General features: G+C 34.7%; 1 protein-coding gene across 1 annotated transcript in view; it reads left to right on the top strand.

Moving 5' to 3' along the window:
- Window positions 1-16087, top strand: part of PAFAH1B1 (platelet activating factor acetylhydrolase 1b regulatory subunit 1) — a 67825-nt gene that overhangs the window by 41368 nt on the left and 10370 nt on the right. Inside the window, exons 3-6 of the mRNA XM_054575893.1 lie at window positions 7362-7446; window positions 7696-7770; window positions 8841-9047; window positions 14085-14253. Coding sequence (XP_054431868.1) covers window positions 7362-7446; window positions 7696-7770; window positions 8841-9047; window positions 14085-14253 — 536 coding nt within the window. The remainder of the gene's footprint in view (window positions 1-7361; window positions 7447-7695; window positions 7771-8840; window positions 9048-14084; window positions 14254-16087) is intronic.

Raw genomic sequence — 16087 nt, 5'->3', positions numbered from 1 at the left:
GTATGTTGTACAGCTATCGTTAATGGTATCAGACTCATTTAAAGCCTAATTAATTTGCCGTATCTTTCTACATGTATCTTGCTTTTGTGGGGTGAAGGGGGTCAGTATTGTATTATTGACACCATGTGCTCTCTCTCTTCTTTTTCTAAACTCTCACATGTCATAGTGTTATTAATTAAACATTTTGCCTCCTTTATATAGAAAGAGGTCCCATTACTTATACATATTTTTTTACATTACAGTTGATATACAATATTATATAGTTTCAGGTGTACACCCCTGTGATTATACATTTATAAAACTTAGGAAGTGATCACCCTGATAAATTTAGTATCCATCTGACATCATACATAGTTATTACAATTTATTGACTATATTCCCTCTGTTGTACTTGACTATCCCCATGACTATTCTGTAACTGCCATTTTGTACTTCTAAATCTCTTTACCTTTCTCATCCATTTCCTCAAACCCTCTCCCATCTGGCAACTGTTAAAATGTTCTCTGTATTTATGAGTCCATTCCCGTTCTTTGTGTTCGTGTATTTTGTTTTTTAGATTCCACATATAAGCGAAGTCATGTGGCATTTGTCTTTCTCTGACTTATTTCACTGAGCATAATACCCTCTTGGTCTATCCCTGTTGTAGATGTCAAGATTCCATTCTTGTTTGTGGCTGAATCATATTCCACAGTATATATGTACCATTTCTGCTTTATCCATTCATCTATTGATGGACACTTAGGTTACTTCTATATATTATAAATGTATTCCATATATATGGAAGTAACTTAGGTTACTTCCTAACCTAATTGTAGCTATTATAAATAATGCTGCAATAAACATATGTATGTATATGTCTTTTTGATGTAGTGTTTTGGGTTTCTTTGCATAAATATCCAAAAGTGGAATTGCGGAGTCCTTCTTTGTCTCTTGTTACAGTTTTTGTTTTCAAGTCTATTTTGTCTGGAATAAGTATTTCTATACCAGCTTTTTTGTTTTTGTTTTTTCATTTCCATTTTCATGAAGTTTCTTTTTCTATCCCTTTACTTTCAGTCTTTGTGTCTTTTGATATGAAGTGAGTCTCTTGTAGCCAGCATATGTAAGGGTCTTGTTTTGTTATCCATTCAGCTCCCTTATGTCTTTTGATTGGAGCATTTAATCCATTTACATTGAAAGTAATTGTTGATATATATTTATTGCCATATGATTATTCATACTTTTCATCTTTTTTGGGGGGTCTAGAAAGCTCTTTCTGTTGATTCTAAATGATAGTTTTGCTGGGTAGAGTAATCTTGGTTGTAGGCCCTAGCTTTTCATAACTTTGACTTTCTGTGCCAGTCCCTTCTGATATGCAAACTTTCTGTTGAGAAATCAGCTTACAGTCTTATGGGAGCTCCTTTGTTGGTACTCAACTGCTTTTCTCTTGCTGCTTTCAAGATTCTCTCTCTGTGTTTTAACCTTTGACATTTTAATTATGATGTATCTTGGTGTGGGCCTTCTTGGGTTCACACTGTTTGGGACTCTGGGCTTCCTGGACTTAATGTCTTATTTTCTTCACCAGGTTAGGGAAATTTTCTGTCATCATTTTTTCAAATTGGTTTTCAATTTCTTGCACTCTATCTTCTCCTTCAGCAGTGGCCTTATGTAGTAGGCTATTTAGTGATGCAGCCTCCCAGATGGGCCCCCTGTGTAGGTTGTGTACATTGTCCTGTTGTAGTTGAGCATTGATTTCTGTTGGCACGTCACTGGGAGGAATTGATCCTCCATGCTGTTCGGCTGTGACTACAGTCGAGGAACTGCTGTGCAGGGGCTGATCCCATGAAGCAAGACTGTCTTCAGTGGGGGTTTGGTGCCTGCTGAGTCCACCCCTTGAATGTTTTGTTCTAGGAGGCAGTTGGGTTGTAATCTGATGTGGTCTGAAGCTATCTACCAGGTCTACCAGGTGCTCTGGCTCTGGGGCCTCCTGGGAGGTGCACGGTCAGCCATCAGTTGTGCCCTGCCCAGGACTACCTGGCAATCTGCAAGTGGCTGCTACTTGTGCTGGGCTTGGAAGTGCCTGGGAGAGGCCAAGCTGCAAAGTAAGGCTGGCTGTCACTAGTACCAGCCTAGCAAAATGTATGGGACATGCCGAGGCCAGATGCTACTTGAGAGATTGATTGATTGATTGATTGATTGATTTAGGTGTGGGGGTTTTTTTTGTTTTTGTTTTTTTGTTTTTTTTTAGAAAATACCAGTGTGCAAGAGAAACACAAATTGTTTGCCTCTCACACACCCCCAACTGGGGGCCTGGCCTACAACCCTGGCATGTGCTCTGGCTGGAAATTGAACTGGTGACCCTTTGGTTCACAGGCAGGCTCTCAATCCACTGAATACCACCAGCCAGGGCTGCTTGTTTGAGAGATTTTTAAGCAAGTATGAAGCATGAACCAAGAGAGGCCGTTTGTGTAGAAAAGTCACTGAAAGCAGCTTGTGTGGGTCCACAAATTGCATCTCAGGGCATCATCAGGGTAGGGTGAACAGTGTTAGCCAGATTGATGCTCTGTGTGAGCAAGGGCTCAGCAAAGGAGCCAGCCCTCCCCACACAGAGCATCTGCCAGCATTTCTGTTTGGGAGAAAGCTGCCCTTACAGCCCTTGTCTTGAAGCCAGACAATTCAGTTTTTCCCCATGTATCCCTGGCGCCTTTGTATCTGGTGCCCCTGTGCTGGAGCTCAGAGTCAGTCCAAGTCAGTGCTCAGGGCCTTTAATAGGAATCTTGAGGCTCCAGGAACCCTTGTATCAGTCAACCACAATCTCTGCTGATTTTTAAAGCCAGAAGTTACAGGGTCTTCTCTTCCCGGCACTGGAATCCTGGGCTGAGGGTTCTGATGTGCGGCTGGGATTCCTTGTTCCTTAGGAGTGACCTCTGAAACCAAGATACCTCCCTTTTTAACTTCCATATGTGGATGTGAAGCCAGCCCTTATTGAGTCTCATCCCTTCTACCAGTCTCTACCAGTTTTGATGTGGCTTCTGTATTTAGTTATAGGACATGCATTCTGAATGATGACTGTTCTATAATTTAGTTGTAATTTTGATGTGGTTGTGGAGGTTCCAAGTACCACGTTTACTTATGCTATCTTGACAGGAGCTTCCCATCACTGTTATCTTCAAAATTCACTGCTTCTTCCCAACTCCAGTATTTTGCAGTGCTTATTTTGAAACCTTATTGTGGAGCGGAATGCTGAGCCTTCTTTAAGTTCTGGAAATGTACTTGATAAAATCAACAGGGACCTTTTAGTAGCCAGATTGCTTGGACACTTTTTAGACGTATTTTGACCTTTCTCAGATCTTTGTCACTGTTATCCATTTTCATTTATTTGCTGAAACTCCCTTCTCCATTGGCTTGCTGGCATCTCTTAATTAACTTACTAGACTCCTTCACTCCCTGATATCCTCTTTTTTTTAAGTTAATTTTTTACTAAAGTATGGTTGACATACAGCCTGAAGCTTCTTAAAGTATTGGTATCCGACAAGTTTTCATTATTTACATTTTAGTTTCTTCTTTTCCTTCTCATTATATACCTTTTCTGAAGATTCTTTCATCACTTACATAGTTTGAATGACTACTACTTGTTTGCTGATTTTCAAAAATCCTTTTCTTATGCCAGATCTCTTTTGAGCTTCTGACCTGTGTATTCAGTTACCTCTTCTAGCATACACCTTTACTTAAATATCTTTTGGCTACTTCAAATCAAAAGGTTTAAAACTGAGCTGTATATATTCTTACTTTTTCTTTTTCCTTTTGTATTTCCTAACCAAATAAATGTTACTGTTATCCACCCAAAACTTGGGTATTAACTATTTTCTCCCATCTTACACATCTAGTCAGTCACCAAACCAAAAGCCTAGTGGTTAAAAGTTTGAGTCATTCGTGGTTTCAAGGATATATATGTAGGGCTTTTTATGAGCAATATAAATCCATCTTGAAAACAATTATGAAAGATTAAAATACTTGGAAATATATTAAATATGGAACAATTCTAGTTAAAAGAGGGAGGTGCAGAATTCTGCCTGCTTAGCCAGTTTCTCCCCCACCCACTCAATAAATGTCAACTGGAATTATTTTCCTAAATATTTCAGTACTTGCTAGTTTTGTGACCTTAGATAAATCAGCCTGCCAATACATAATATAGGGATAATAGACCTTTCTACCTTTTTTTTTTTAGTAGAAACATTGAAACTTGATTTACTTCACAATAAGCAAATATAAGTTTGTATTGTTTAAAAAGGTCCTAGTCATAGTTCTCAGAATTTGGACATACAGTAAGTACTCACTTAATGTCATTGATAGGTTCTAGAACAGAAGATAACTATTTTATAAACAAGAGCTAAGTTCCTATGGCACTCATCAGTGGTATAATGAAATGTTATTTGAGGACCTGCTGTATTGGAGGAGTTCTAAAAATTTAACACCTAGTCCATGTTAATAAAAGTTATATAACCAAAATGAAAAGCTGTCAACTGTTTATTTTAGTCAGTACATAGTAACCCAAATGTTTGAAAAGCAAAGATGGTAAAGGGATGACAATTACAACTACCGGTAAGAGTATAAATGGTACAACTCTGGGGAGCAGTTTGGCAATAACTATCATAGCGTCCAAAAATGTATACAACTTTTGTCTTAGTCTGTTCAAGCTGCTACAACAAAATACAATAAACCCAGTGGCTGATAAATAAGGAAGATTTATTTCTGACATTTTTAGAGACTACGAAGTTCAAGATCAAGGCACTAGAAGATTCTGTGTTTGGTGAGGTTCAATTCCTGGTGTATAGTCTCTTTTATAAGGATATTAATCCCATTCGTAAGGGCTGCTTTCATGACCTAATCACCTGCTGAAGGCTCCCCCTTTAAATACATCACATTGGGGGTTAGGTTTCAATATAAGATTTTGGTATAGGGGGTTACAAACATTCAGTCTGTAGTATCTTTTGACCGAAATGTATGTGTAAAGGGCTTTAGCTATATGAGTATTTATTTGCAACATAGTTTTACTGGTAAAAAATTAGAAACACCTTACCATGTAGGAATAGATGATTGGGTAAATAAAATTTTGTACATCTATATAATGAAATGTGGTTTGAGTATAATAGCTCTATGACTTGTATCAATGTGGAGTAGGTGTTAAAGTTTTAAAATTTCTGCCATACAGCAAGGCAGGTCCTTGAACAACATCATTTCTTTGTAACATTGATGAGATGCCATAGGAACTCAAATAACAATATTTACTGATAAGGAAAGATTTTCACATTTTGAATGCAATTAGCTGATTAAGTTACTTGTTAAAAGCTATGCATACGCATACATGGTGATTTGAAAATAGGGGAAAAGAACATGTTAGTGGTCAGCTCAGAGTGTTGGAATTTTTTATTTTTATTTTTAAGGTTTTTATTTATTTTTAGAGAGGGGAAGGAAACATCAGTGTGTGGTTGCATTTTGCGTACCCCCTGCTGGGGACCTGGCCTGCAACCCAGGCATTTACCCTACACTGGGAATCGAACCAGCAACCCTTTAGTTTGCAGGCTGGCACTCAATCCACTGAGCCACACCAACTTAGGGCTGGATTTTTTTTTTTTTTAAATAAGGAAAACAGTCATTTTTCATTTTTCTCCTTTTAATACTTTTACCAGGAAAAGTATCACCATCTTTTTTTAAAGTCTATTAACATTATTATCATATAATTTGTGCAGATGATATGTACAAGAATCATGTACATATCATCTGTTACTGGAGCTTCAGAGTTGTAAAGTGTGTGCAGGCAAAGTTTCAGGCATTAGAGCTTGATTGACCTTGAAGTAGGAGTGGAGCTAAGGAGGAACATTAAGTATGTTTAAGTATTACATAAGATTTGTTTACCCTTGACATTTTGCCCATTACTTGCTTGCTGTTGGTTTTTTAGAGCAAAAGAAGAAAATCTAAGAAGTAGATGTTGCTTGTTTCCTATTTTGTCGTGTTTTGGAAGGCCCAAGTAGAACTACTTGGAAAAAATTAAGAAGTAGATTTCAGCTCTGTGTAAAGAGGATACTTGTTAATGAAGTTATCATTAGTAGAGAGCAGGCCAGAAGACACAGGTGGTTGTGATATGAGCAGCACATATGCACAGACTCAGAGTAATAGTAAGAATTTACAATTCCTCAATTCCGTTGTTCAGGAATGTGATGTTTTTAACATGCCATGAATAATCTCACCAATTCTATACTACTAATAGTGTTTTTATTCCTGAAAGCCTTAGGTGGGCAGTGGCATTGACAGTTACACAGGGATAGTCATAGCAGCATTGTTTGTAGTAGTAAATGCATGTTTCCATAGTGGAATACAATATAAAAGAAAAGACAGATTTACTAAATCTGATAAAGAATGATTGCTAAGAATAAGTTAGTTTATGTGACATCATAAGACATATGTAATGTACTACAGTTTGTTTTAAAAACGGGTATCACTAGAAGACTATGCAGGGATGTGTTAATAGGCAGATTATCTCTGAAAGAAACATAAAACACTGGTAAAGTGATTGCCTCAGGGATGGAATATTGGGGGTCAGTGGTGGAAGGGACACTTTATTGTGTACTGATACATGTAAAATTTGTTTAACCTTTTGTATATATTAAGTTTTAAATTAATTTAGATGTTTTAAATCCCACACAAACGATTATTTGTATCACAGTGGACTTAAGGCTCAAAAAAATTGAAATAGAGAAATAGGTTGCCTGAAGAGGAAAGTAGCTAATTTTCTCTTTGAAAGAATATAAAGAGAGAATGAAAAGAAGTCTGTTAATTCAGCTTCGATTTCTTTGTCATTGTACCTGAAATGTCTTATTCTGTGGTAGTATACTAACTTGGTATAGCTTGTGCTCTTTTTTCACCCACTGTAATGGTTTAAAGATGTCTATAATATTAAAATACAAATTAACAGTTTTATCAGAACAAGTCTTTGTTCAGATTTCAGTTGCCAGCCCTTGAGGGTCTGTGAGCATAACAAGCAGTAAGGGAAGACAAAATGTAAACAAGAACAAAATTAATGATTAGTGTTATAAATTGAGAGCTAGTTATATAAGCCATTTCTTGACCTACATAGAGTGCCCACAATTTGTAAGGTAATCACATTAGAAACTTAAAGCTAAAAGCTCAAGAATAATACAATATATGGATGTTCTGTGACAGGACTAAAATATTTTAGAGGCTTGTGGGGGTGGAGGGGGTCCCTTTCTGGTGAAACACTTATTTTTTGGAAGGGAATACTGTCATGAAATTTTAAATACAACATTATTTCTTCAAAATAGAAATGAGATTTTGTTTAGCAGTCATATGAATTTGTTTTCTTTCAGAAATCGAGCTATAGCAGATTATCTTCGTTCAAATGGCTATGAAGAGGCATATTCAGTTTTTAAAAAGGAAGCTGAATTAGATATGGTATGTTTGACTTTTTATAAATGTAAGTGGATTTTACTTAAGTATCAGTAGTTAACAGTCACCTCAATTATTCACAGGTCTTAATCATTTGTTATTTACTTGGCACTAAACCTGATTTTCACCCCTTTTTTGGTGTAACAAGATTTTTAGTAATGTTCGGTTAGGCTCAAAGGTAAATGGTCTGTATGGATTGAACTATTGTAGTTGAGCCTTTTTTTTTAAAAGGTTCTCATTTTTTCTCCCCTCTAGAATGAAGAATTAGATAAGAAATATGCTGGTCTTTTGGAAAAAAAATGGACATCCGTTATTAGATTACAAAAGAAGGTAACTGAGTTTTTCTTTGAAGTTAGTTGTATTTAGGATATTCTTACATAAACTTTCTGAAATATTAAAATAACATTTTTCTGTATTAATTAATAATTCTTTTTTAAAAAATTTATTTATTTTCAGGGAAGAGGGAAGGGAGGGAGCAAGAGAGGGAGAGAAACATCAGTGTGTGAGAGAAACACCTATTGGTTGCCTCTCACATGTCCCCACTCTGCAACCTTGCTTTGCAGGATGATACTCAACCTACTGAGGCATGCCAGTCAGAGCTAATTATATATAATCTTGAAAAAATAAGAATATATTTCTGTGCATTAAAAAAATCTTTGACCCAGACAGATCAGTGCTGATGCCTGCCAACTTGTGCAATCTGGGTACTGGCTGGATTCAATCTACATAAACCAGACTTTAGGGAATTGATACTAGACAACTTGTTTGTATGCTTGTTTGGATGGGAAGAACACATGGAGCCAATATGATACTGAGAAAAGAGCACTAAAGATAAGATAAAAGATAAAATAAAGAGGTTTTATTTTTATTTGTAAAGTGAAGGCAATAAATAATATTCTGGTCCTAAAATTAATACTTCTGGTAGGCAAATCTAGAATAAATAAAGAACATTATTACAACATGAATTAATGCATAAAACACTCTTAGAAAAGTACCTACTACACAGATGTTAAATAAATACTGGCTTTTATTATAAATATTATTAGCATGTATAATGTAAACTTGGTTTGGGAAGAATTTACTAAGAGTAGCAGCCTTAGTGGGTCCAAAACTGTTGCACTGCTCTTCTTCTAAATAGTAGATATAAATTGAAATTTTTCTTTCGGTTAAAGTCAAACTTGTACTGAATGTTTCTCAATTTTCAGTTTTGTCACACATCTAAAACTTTGATGATAACATAATTTTTAATAAATGATGAATGCTCTGTAAATTACCAAAATTTTTTCAAGTATCCTGCATATGAGGGAGCTGCAAAATTGAAGCGGTTTTTTTAAATGTCAAATATGTATTTTTTTTTTTTTGAGTCTATCTGTGTATATAACCATGTTTTCATTCTCCAGGTTATGGAATTAGAATCAAAACTAAATGAAGCAAAAGAAGAATTTACGTCAGGTGGACCTCTTGGTCAGAAACGAGACCCAAAAGAATGGATTCCCCGTCCACCAGAAAAATATGCATTGAGTGGTCATAGGAGTCCAGTCACTCGAGTCATTTTCCACCCTGTGTTCAGTGTTATGGTCTCTGCCTCAGAGGATGCTACAATTAAGGTAGTTTTTTGGTTTTTTGTTTTCGAAATGAAAGATGTGCAATAAGATAATTCTGAAAAGATTGAAGTTTAATTGAGTGAAACAAATTTTATTAATGAGGTCCTAAAAAGAGGGAAACTAGAGATTCTTTGAAACTCTGTGATTCATTCTAAACCTTAAAATACAAAATTAGATAGGGTTAGGGTTTTTTTTAAAAAAAACAATTAGAATAAAATTTGTAGAATAAAATTGTAGTTCCTGGAAGGCAAGCTGCCAAATAGCTCACTGATGAATTGGAGAGAATTGGGTGTTGCTAATTTAGTGTTGCACAATAGGTCAGTCACCTAGTGCTTTAATAATTTTTATTCTTGAATAACGAAGATGTGTGTGCCTTTTAAGTGGAGGTGATAGATGAAAATACAGGATTACAGCACTAGTAATTCAGTAGATGAATATGTTGTGCAAAAGAGTTCAGTAAAGGATTTATTTAGATTGAACTCTCCTCGAAGTATTTAGTATGGGCTTTGATTCCAAACTAAACAGTAGTTATCTTTCATGTGTAAGAATAGAGGCTTATCATTGTATAAGTTATGTATTTGTTTCATTTTTTTATTTTTCACAATAATCATACACATTTTGATGTTTGATCTTTTCATCAGAAATAAAGGTTGTATTTATAATTCTCTCTAGTACAGACAATGACAGTTGCATAAACCACCTGTGGAAAGACAAGTAAAATACAGTTAAAAGGTTTAGGTAGGTTTCTCTCTTCTAAGGCTTATTGCAGCTTAAGTTACATTTGTAGAGATTTAAGAAAATGTAGGTAGATTGTTAAGATTGTATATATCACACAGCATCAGTCTAACATAAAATGCAGGACACACTTCTTTGTGACCTGTTCTTCGTATTAAACATTGTTTTATGCTCTCCTTAGGAGATTTCTTTAGTTTCTCAATCAGTGGCTTCCTTCTATCCTATAGGCTGGTGATCTATGGGGTGGGCTGCAGAGTCATTGAAGGAGAGTCTTTTTTTTCTTTTAAGATTTCATTTATCTATTTTTAGAGGGGAAGGGAGAGAAACATCAATGTATTGTTGCCTCTCATGCGCCGCCCCCCGCACCCCCCCGCCCCCAACCCCGGGAACCTGACCTACAAACCCAGGCATGTGCCCTGACTGGGAATCAAACCAGCAACCCTTTGGTTCTCAGGCCACCACTCAATCCACTGAGCCACACCAACCAGGGCTGGTAATTTTTTTAAATAAGAGTTTATTTATTTGTTTTTAGAGAGGGAGAGAAACATAGGTTGGTCACCTCTCGCATGGAGACCTGGCCAGCAACCCAGGCATGTGCCCTGACCAGGAACTGAACCACCCACCTTTTGGTCTGTGGTACTATGCCCAACCCACTGAGCCATACTAGTCAGGGCCCATCTGATAATTAATGTGATCATGGACAAATTAACTTTTTATGCTTCCCTTTCCTTATCTGTGAAATGAAGATAATTAATTCCTATGTCAGGGCTTTGGGGGAGGATTAAATGAGTTATTACAGGGAAACTGCTTAACACAGTGTTGGTCACATACTGTAAAGAAGTACTTAGTGTCAGCAGTGTTTCAGCATCCTTAACAGGTCTTCCTGTGGATTTTAAGTTCTTTTTAGCCATCTGCTATCATAATGTTCTGTTTATTTTTATACATAAAAGCCTTTTTCTCCTAAATTTTTTTCAATATTTTGTGGAATGAAAAAAATCTTTCTACTCCCCTTTCATATTTTCTTTATTCAGTTCTGTTAAATTAGGTGATTTCTAAGTGAGGGTGGTGATAGATTTACTTTCTAGAAAACTCAAAGGAGACACAGGAGGTTTTTGTAATTTTGTGACTATGTTGGATAAAGTGATTATGTTTAAGGCTCATTTCTCTCGTTGGGAAGGAGGATTAAAAATAAGTCACAAGATTCTTTTACTTAAAATGAAGTAATGTATACATAATGTGCATAACAGTATAGTGCCCCACAGATTTAGATAGATGGTAAGGACTCAAAAAACTGTAGCTAAATGTTATAGTTATCAAGACAATTAAATTTTTTATTATATTAAATAATTTTTGTGTGCATCTGGTAAATACAACAGGTTTGTGTTAGTTTATCAATGTCAGAAATTTCCTATTGGAGCCATTCATTGACATAATCAACATTTGAACTTTAATGCAGGAAAACCAACAGAGGGTAGGTATTTGAAATAGTTCATGACAGTGTTTTTACTTGTGTCATTTAAATTTTTGAAATAGTTCCAGTTGTCATCCAGAATTCTTATATATTTATAAAAAATGAACAGCAAACCTGAAAAAATACACTTAACTAATAAAGCACATCAAGGATTGCCAACTTTAATACATAGAGTTCAAATATAAAAAACAAATATCTCAGTTTTTAAAAAGGGACCATAGAACATGAACAGACAATTCACACAAGACTAATGGCTAATCAACAATAACAAGTTTTGATTTTACTGCTAGTAATAGAAGAGATGCAAATGAAAATTATAATAGATACCAAACCTGCCAAGATATTTTGCTTTTTAAGTGAGAATTCCCAGTGGCAATAAGAATTTGATGAAGCAGGCATTCTCATTACTTTGATACAATCTAATGGGAGAACAGTTTAGCAGAAAGTATGAAGGGCTTAAAAAATGTATACTTTTTGACCCAAATTTTCTTTTTTCCATGACTATGTGACCTAAGTATTGCAAAACGAGGACAGTTACTTTTCAGTATTCAAAGATTTTTCACTTATATAATGTTTGCTATAATAATGACAAATTTTAGCCAGCAACAGGAATTCTTTTAAAAAAGAATGCTGAATTTTTTTTAACAGCATGGAAAAATTCTTATAAGAAGCAAAAGGAAAACAGGATAATGAAGTACACACAATCACTATACTTGAAGGGCATAGGAAAAAAATGAAAAAAAAAAAAAGCCGTTGTTAGAATCAGAGATTTTTTATTTCCTTTATATCAGTACATTATAGATTTTTTTATCGTGAGCATTTACTACTTTTATAATCATCCAAAAGATAAATATAAAGAAAAATAAAATTCTTACTAATTCTTGACATTTATAAACTAACTGAAATGCCTTGTTTGCTCATCATTTATGAAGAGATACACAGTTCATTTCCTGATTATATTTATTTTAGAGAAAACATTTTAGTGCTATTTAATGAATACAGGGAAAGGAAATTAACTGAAACTGAAGTGAATTTCAAGATCACCTTACTTATTTTCAGTGAAATAGTTATTTAAATTCTTGGTGTCAGAATTAAACACTTGGATAACAAAGATATTACAAAAGAAATAGACCAATACAATACCATTTATGAACATAGATGTAAGATCCCTATTAGAAGCAAATTGAATGCAACATTTCATTAAAATGTTAATTAATATATGATAACCAAGTAGAGTTTATCTCAGAATGCAATATTGGTTCCACATTTGAAAAATAGGAAATGTGATGTATCAACAGAGAAACATAAAAGGTTCAGAAAAAGCATCTGACAAAATTTCAGTATCCATTCATGAGAAAAACTGAACAAGCTAGGAAGGGAGGGAGCCTCCTTAACCTGATAAAAGGTAAAGGTATCTGAAAAAACCCACAGTGAACATAATACTTAATGCTGGAAAACTGAATGCTTTCCCTGGGAACCAAGGCTGTCCAACCACTACCACTTACATTCACCTTTGTACGAGAATGCCTAGCCAGTGCAGTAAAAAGAAGAAGAAATAAAAGGGATACAGATTTAAAAGAAAAAAAATGAAACTGTGTATTTGCAGACATGATCTAGGTAGAAAATCCCAAAGAATCTGCAAAAAAAGCTGCTAGAACTTATAAATTTAAGTCAACAAATACAAGGTCAATATACAAAGTGTAATTTTATTTCTATAAACTAGCAATGAATAATTGAAATTTTAAAAATACCACGTAATAGTACAATAGCATCAAGAAGCTACAAAATACTTAAGGCTACATCTAACAAAATTACACGAAATTAAACACAGCAATCACTTCCATGTATGTGGACACTTAAATGGAAAAAAAATATTTTGTTTATGTTGGGTATCGAAGTTTTCCATTAAATATTTTTAGAAGATAATTTCTTTTTTCTTGGGTTCATTTTTTTATGTCATTATGATCATGTGTAATTTTGTGTTCTTTTTTTAATATAATATTGCCTGCTTGTCATAAATTTCTTACAGTTGCAAATTTTATATCTTAGCCATTCCCCAACGTTGGATATTTAGATTGTTTACAAGTTTTCAAAATGCATTTGTAAGTTTCTCTAAAGTGGTTGACATACACCCTGCCACAGATCAATTTAAACATATGGGAAGAATGGAATCAGTTATTTGATTTTAGAGCAATGTAACTGCTGTTGGTTAGATTAAACGTCAGACTTGCATCTGACCATCAGAATGTTCTTGAGATCTGCTTCTAATAATATTTATTCTTGGTAGCTCATTATTTCTGTTCCCTTAGGAAAGTCATCTTTAAAATACATGACTGTGACTGTTTTTGTACCAGAATGACATTCTTTCATTAATCTGCTGTTCATGGAGTCATAGCATGTGAACTCTCTTCTTGGCCTCTTAGATATCTGAGCACTGCTTGTCTAGTAGAATTGAATACTCTTACTCCTTTATCGTTCCTTTCTATGTATAGCCCCCCTGAAACTTTTTTTTATACTTAAATTTACTTACATGTCTGTTGCCTGTTGTCAGACTGGGAAGGGGCTTTGTCTTGTGGCTTTTTTTACCTAATCATGAGCATAATTAGTTATATGGTAGATAACGTCATACTGGAGGTCCATTTTAATAATTGCACTATCAATTTTCTCTATAGAGGAAAGATCAATTTATACTTGAGGATGTGCTAATTTCTAAGACAGTTACCCTTTGTCACTTTCTCAGTTAATTAGTAAGGTGCCAGACTGGCCTGCTAAGAGTAAATGTGAAATGAGAAAGTGATGGGTCGATAATAACCAATTTTCTGTTCATGTGACAGGTGTGGGATTATGAGACTGGAGATTTTGAACGAACTCTTAAGGGGCATACAGACTCTGTACAGGATATTTCATTTGACCACAGTGGCAAGCTTCTGGCTTCCTGTTCTGCAGATATGACCATTAAACTATGGGATTTTCAGGGCTTTGAATGCATCAGAACCATGCACGGTAAGGAGTAGAGGATAGTATTTTGATACTGATTTCTAATGTGGCATTCCAGAGAGAATATTGTTTCTACCAGTGTTCAGGTTCCCTTCATTTAATTGTTAATTGTCTGTGTCAGTGGAGGACCATCTGATAGATACAGTCCATGGATAAGCCACGGTAGTGGAAAGTAGTTTTTGTTATGAAGCTTTAAGTATCTTAATGGTTTACATAAAGTATTTGTTTTCACAAATATTTTTGGATAAGAAAAACTGCTAGGACATCTGTTTGTCTTTGAGAAAATGAAATTACTGGGTTTCTTCACTTTTCTCAATTGGGAAACTGAAGTTCAGAGAGAGTGGGTGTAGTAAAAACTGGAATCCAGATTCCCTTGCTCACTTTTTAATGTTCCACATATACTGTAGTTACACTGTTAGGTTGTTGTCCCAGGTTTTGTCATGGAGACTATTCTCTGATGCAGTTTGGCTTTGTGGAAAGAGCTTTGGAATCAGGTATCTGGGTTCAAATTCCTACTTGTTTACTAATGGCATTAGGAAATTTTAACCTCTTTCATCTGCAAGATAGAGGTAATAATACCTAAGTCATAGGCGTATTGTGAGGATAAAATGAGATCACATATGGGCATACCTTGGAGATAATTGCGGGTTCAGTTCCAGACTACCATAATAAGCAAATACCGCAGTAAAGCAAGTCATGAATATTTTGATTGGTTTTCCAGTGCATATAGAAGTTGTGTATACTATACTGTAGTCTCTTGAGTGTGCAGTAGTATTATGTGTAAAAAAAAATGCACATACCTTAATTTTAAAAACTTCATATTGCTAAAAAAAATTCTTATCATCTGAGCTTTCTGTGAGTCATCTTTTTGCTGGTGGAAGGTCTTGCCTTAATGTTGATGAAAACGCAGTATCTGTGAAGCGCAGTATAACAAAGCGTAGTAAAACGCAATAAACCAGTGGGGTGCCTGTACTTAATTATCTTGGTTTAGTACCTGGCACATAGAAGGTGCTTAGTAAATAATGGTTTTTGTTTCTATAAACATGGTAAAGTTTGAATATTTGGATTTTATATACAGAACACATACTGTTAGTAATAAAACTCTTTCAAAATAGATTATCCAGTGATGTTAGCACATCAGTAAGCTCTGTGATTACAGAGAATGTGTAATTTGAAGGGTGTCTTTTCTTCCCAAAGTAAATGCATTCAAGAAGCTTACCAAGTGAAGGAATTCTGATGAATCCTTTTGTAAAATCTAGTATGTGTTTTTAAGGAGTCTGTATCTTGTTTTTCTAACTTAGGAAGAAAGGAGTTCTTTCCAGCCATTTTATTTTCCTTAAAATAATATTTTTTTTCCTTCAGGGATAGTTGATTAGGATTATGAATAATACATATGGAATAATGCACTTTTTTACTTCTGTGAACATCAACAAGATAATTTTCAACCACTATTTTAAATATAGTGGTTACTTTTCTTATCTAATTTTTTTTAGCTTTACACATTTTATTTGTATTTTATATCTTAGGATATCAACAGTGGAGAAATACGGTTTTTTTTTCCTAGTATTCCTACATAAGCATTTAGTGTATTAATACAACACTGGGCAAAAGTAGGTTAATTTACCAACCATCATTACTTAAAAGATAAATCATAAGAAAGGATATGAAATAATAAATAAGAAAAGTAATAAAAATAAATAACAATAATTAATACATAACTAATAATACAAGAATAAACTGTTTTGTGTCCTTACAGTTGTAAACCTGCTTTTGTCCACCCCTGTATATTCAGATGCTGATGATACTTAAACCTTCTGATTTCAAAACTGTTGTATAGGTT

This window comes from Pteronotus mesoamericanus, unplaced genomic scaffold (genome assembly GCF_021234165.1).
Source record: "Pteronotus mesoamericanus isolate MK-2021 breed Mesoamerican mustached bat unplaced genomic scaffold, CSHL_Meso_final contig_317, whole genome shotgun sequence".
NCBI lineage: Eukaryota > Metazoa > Chordata > Mammalia > Chiroptera > Mormoopidae > Pteronotus > Pteronotus mesoamericanus.
The sequence above is the reverse complement of the archived record's forward strand: the minus strand, read 5'-3'. Positions and strand labels throughout refer to the sequence as shown.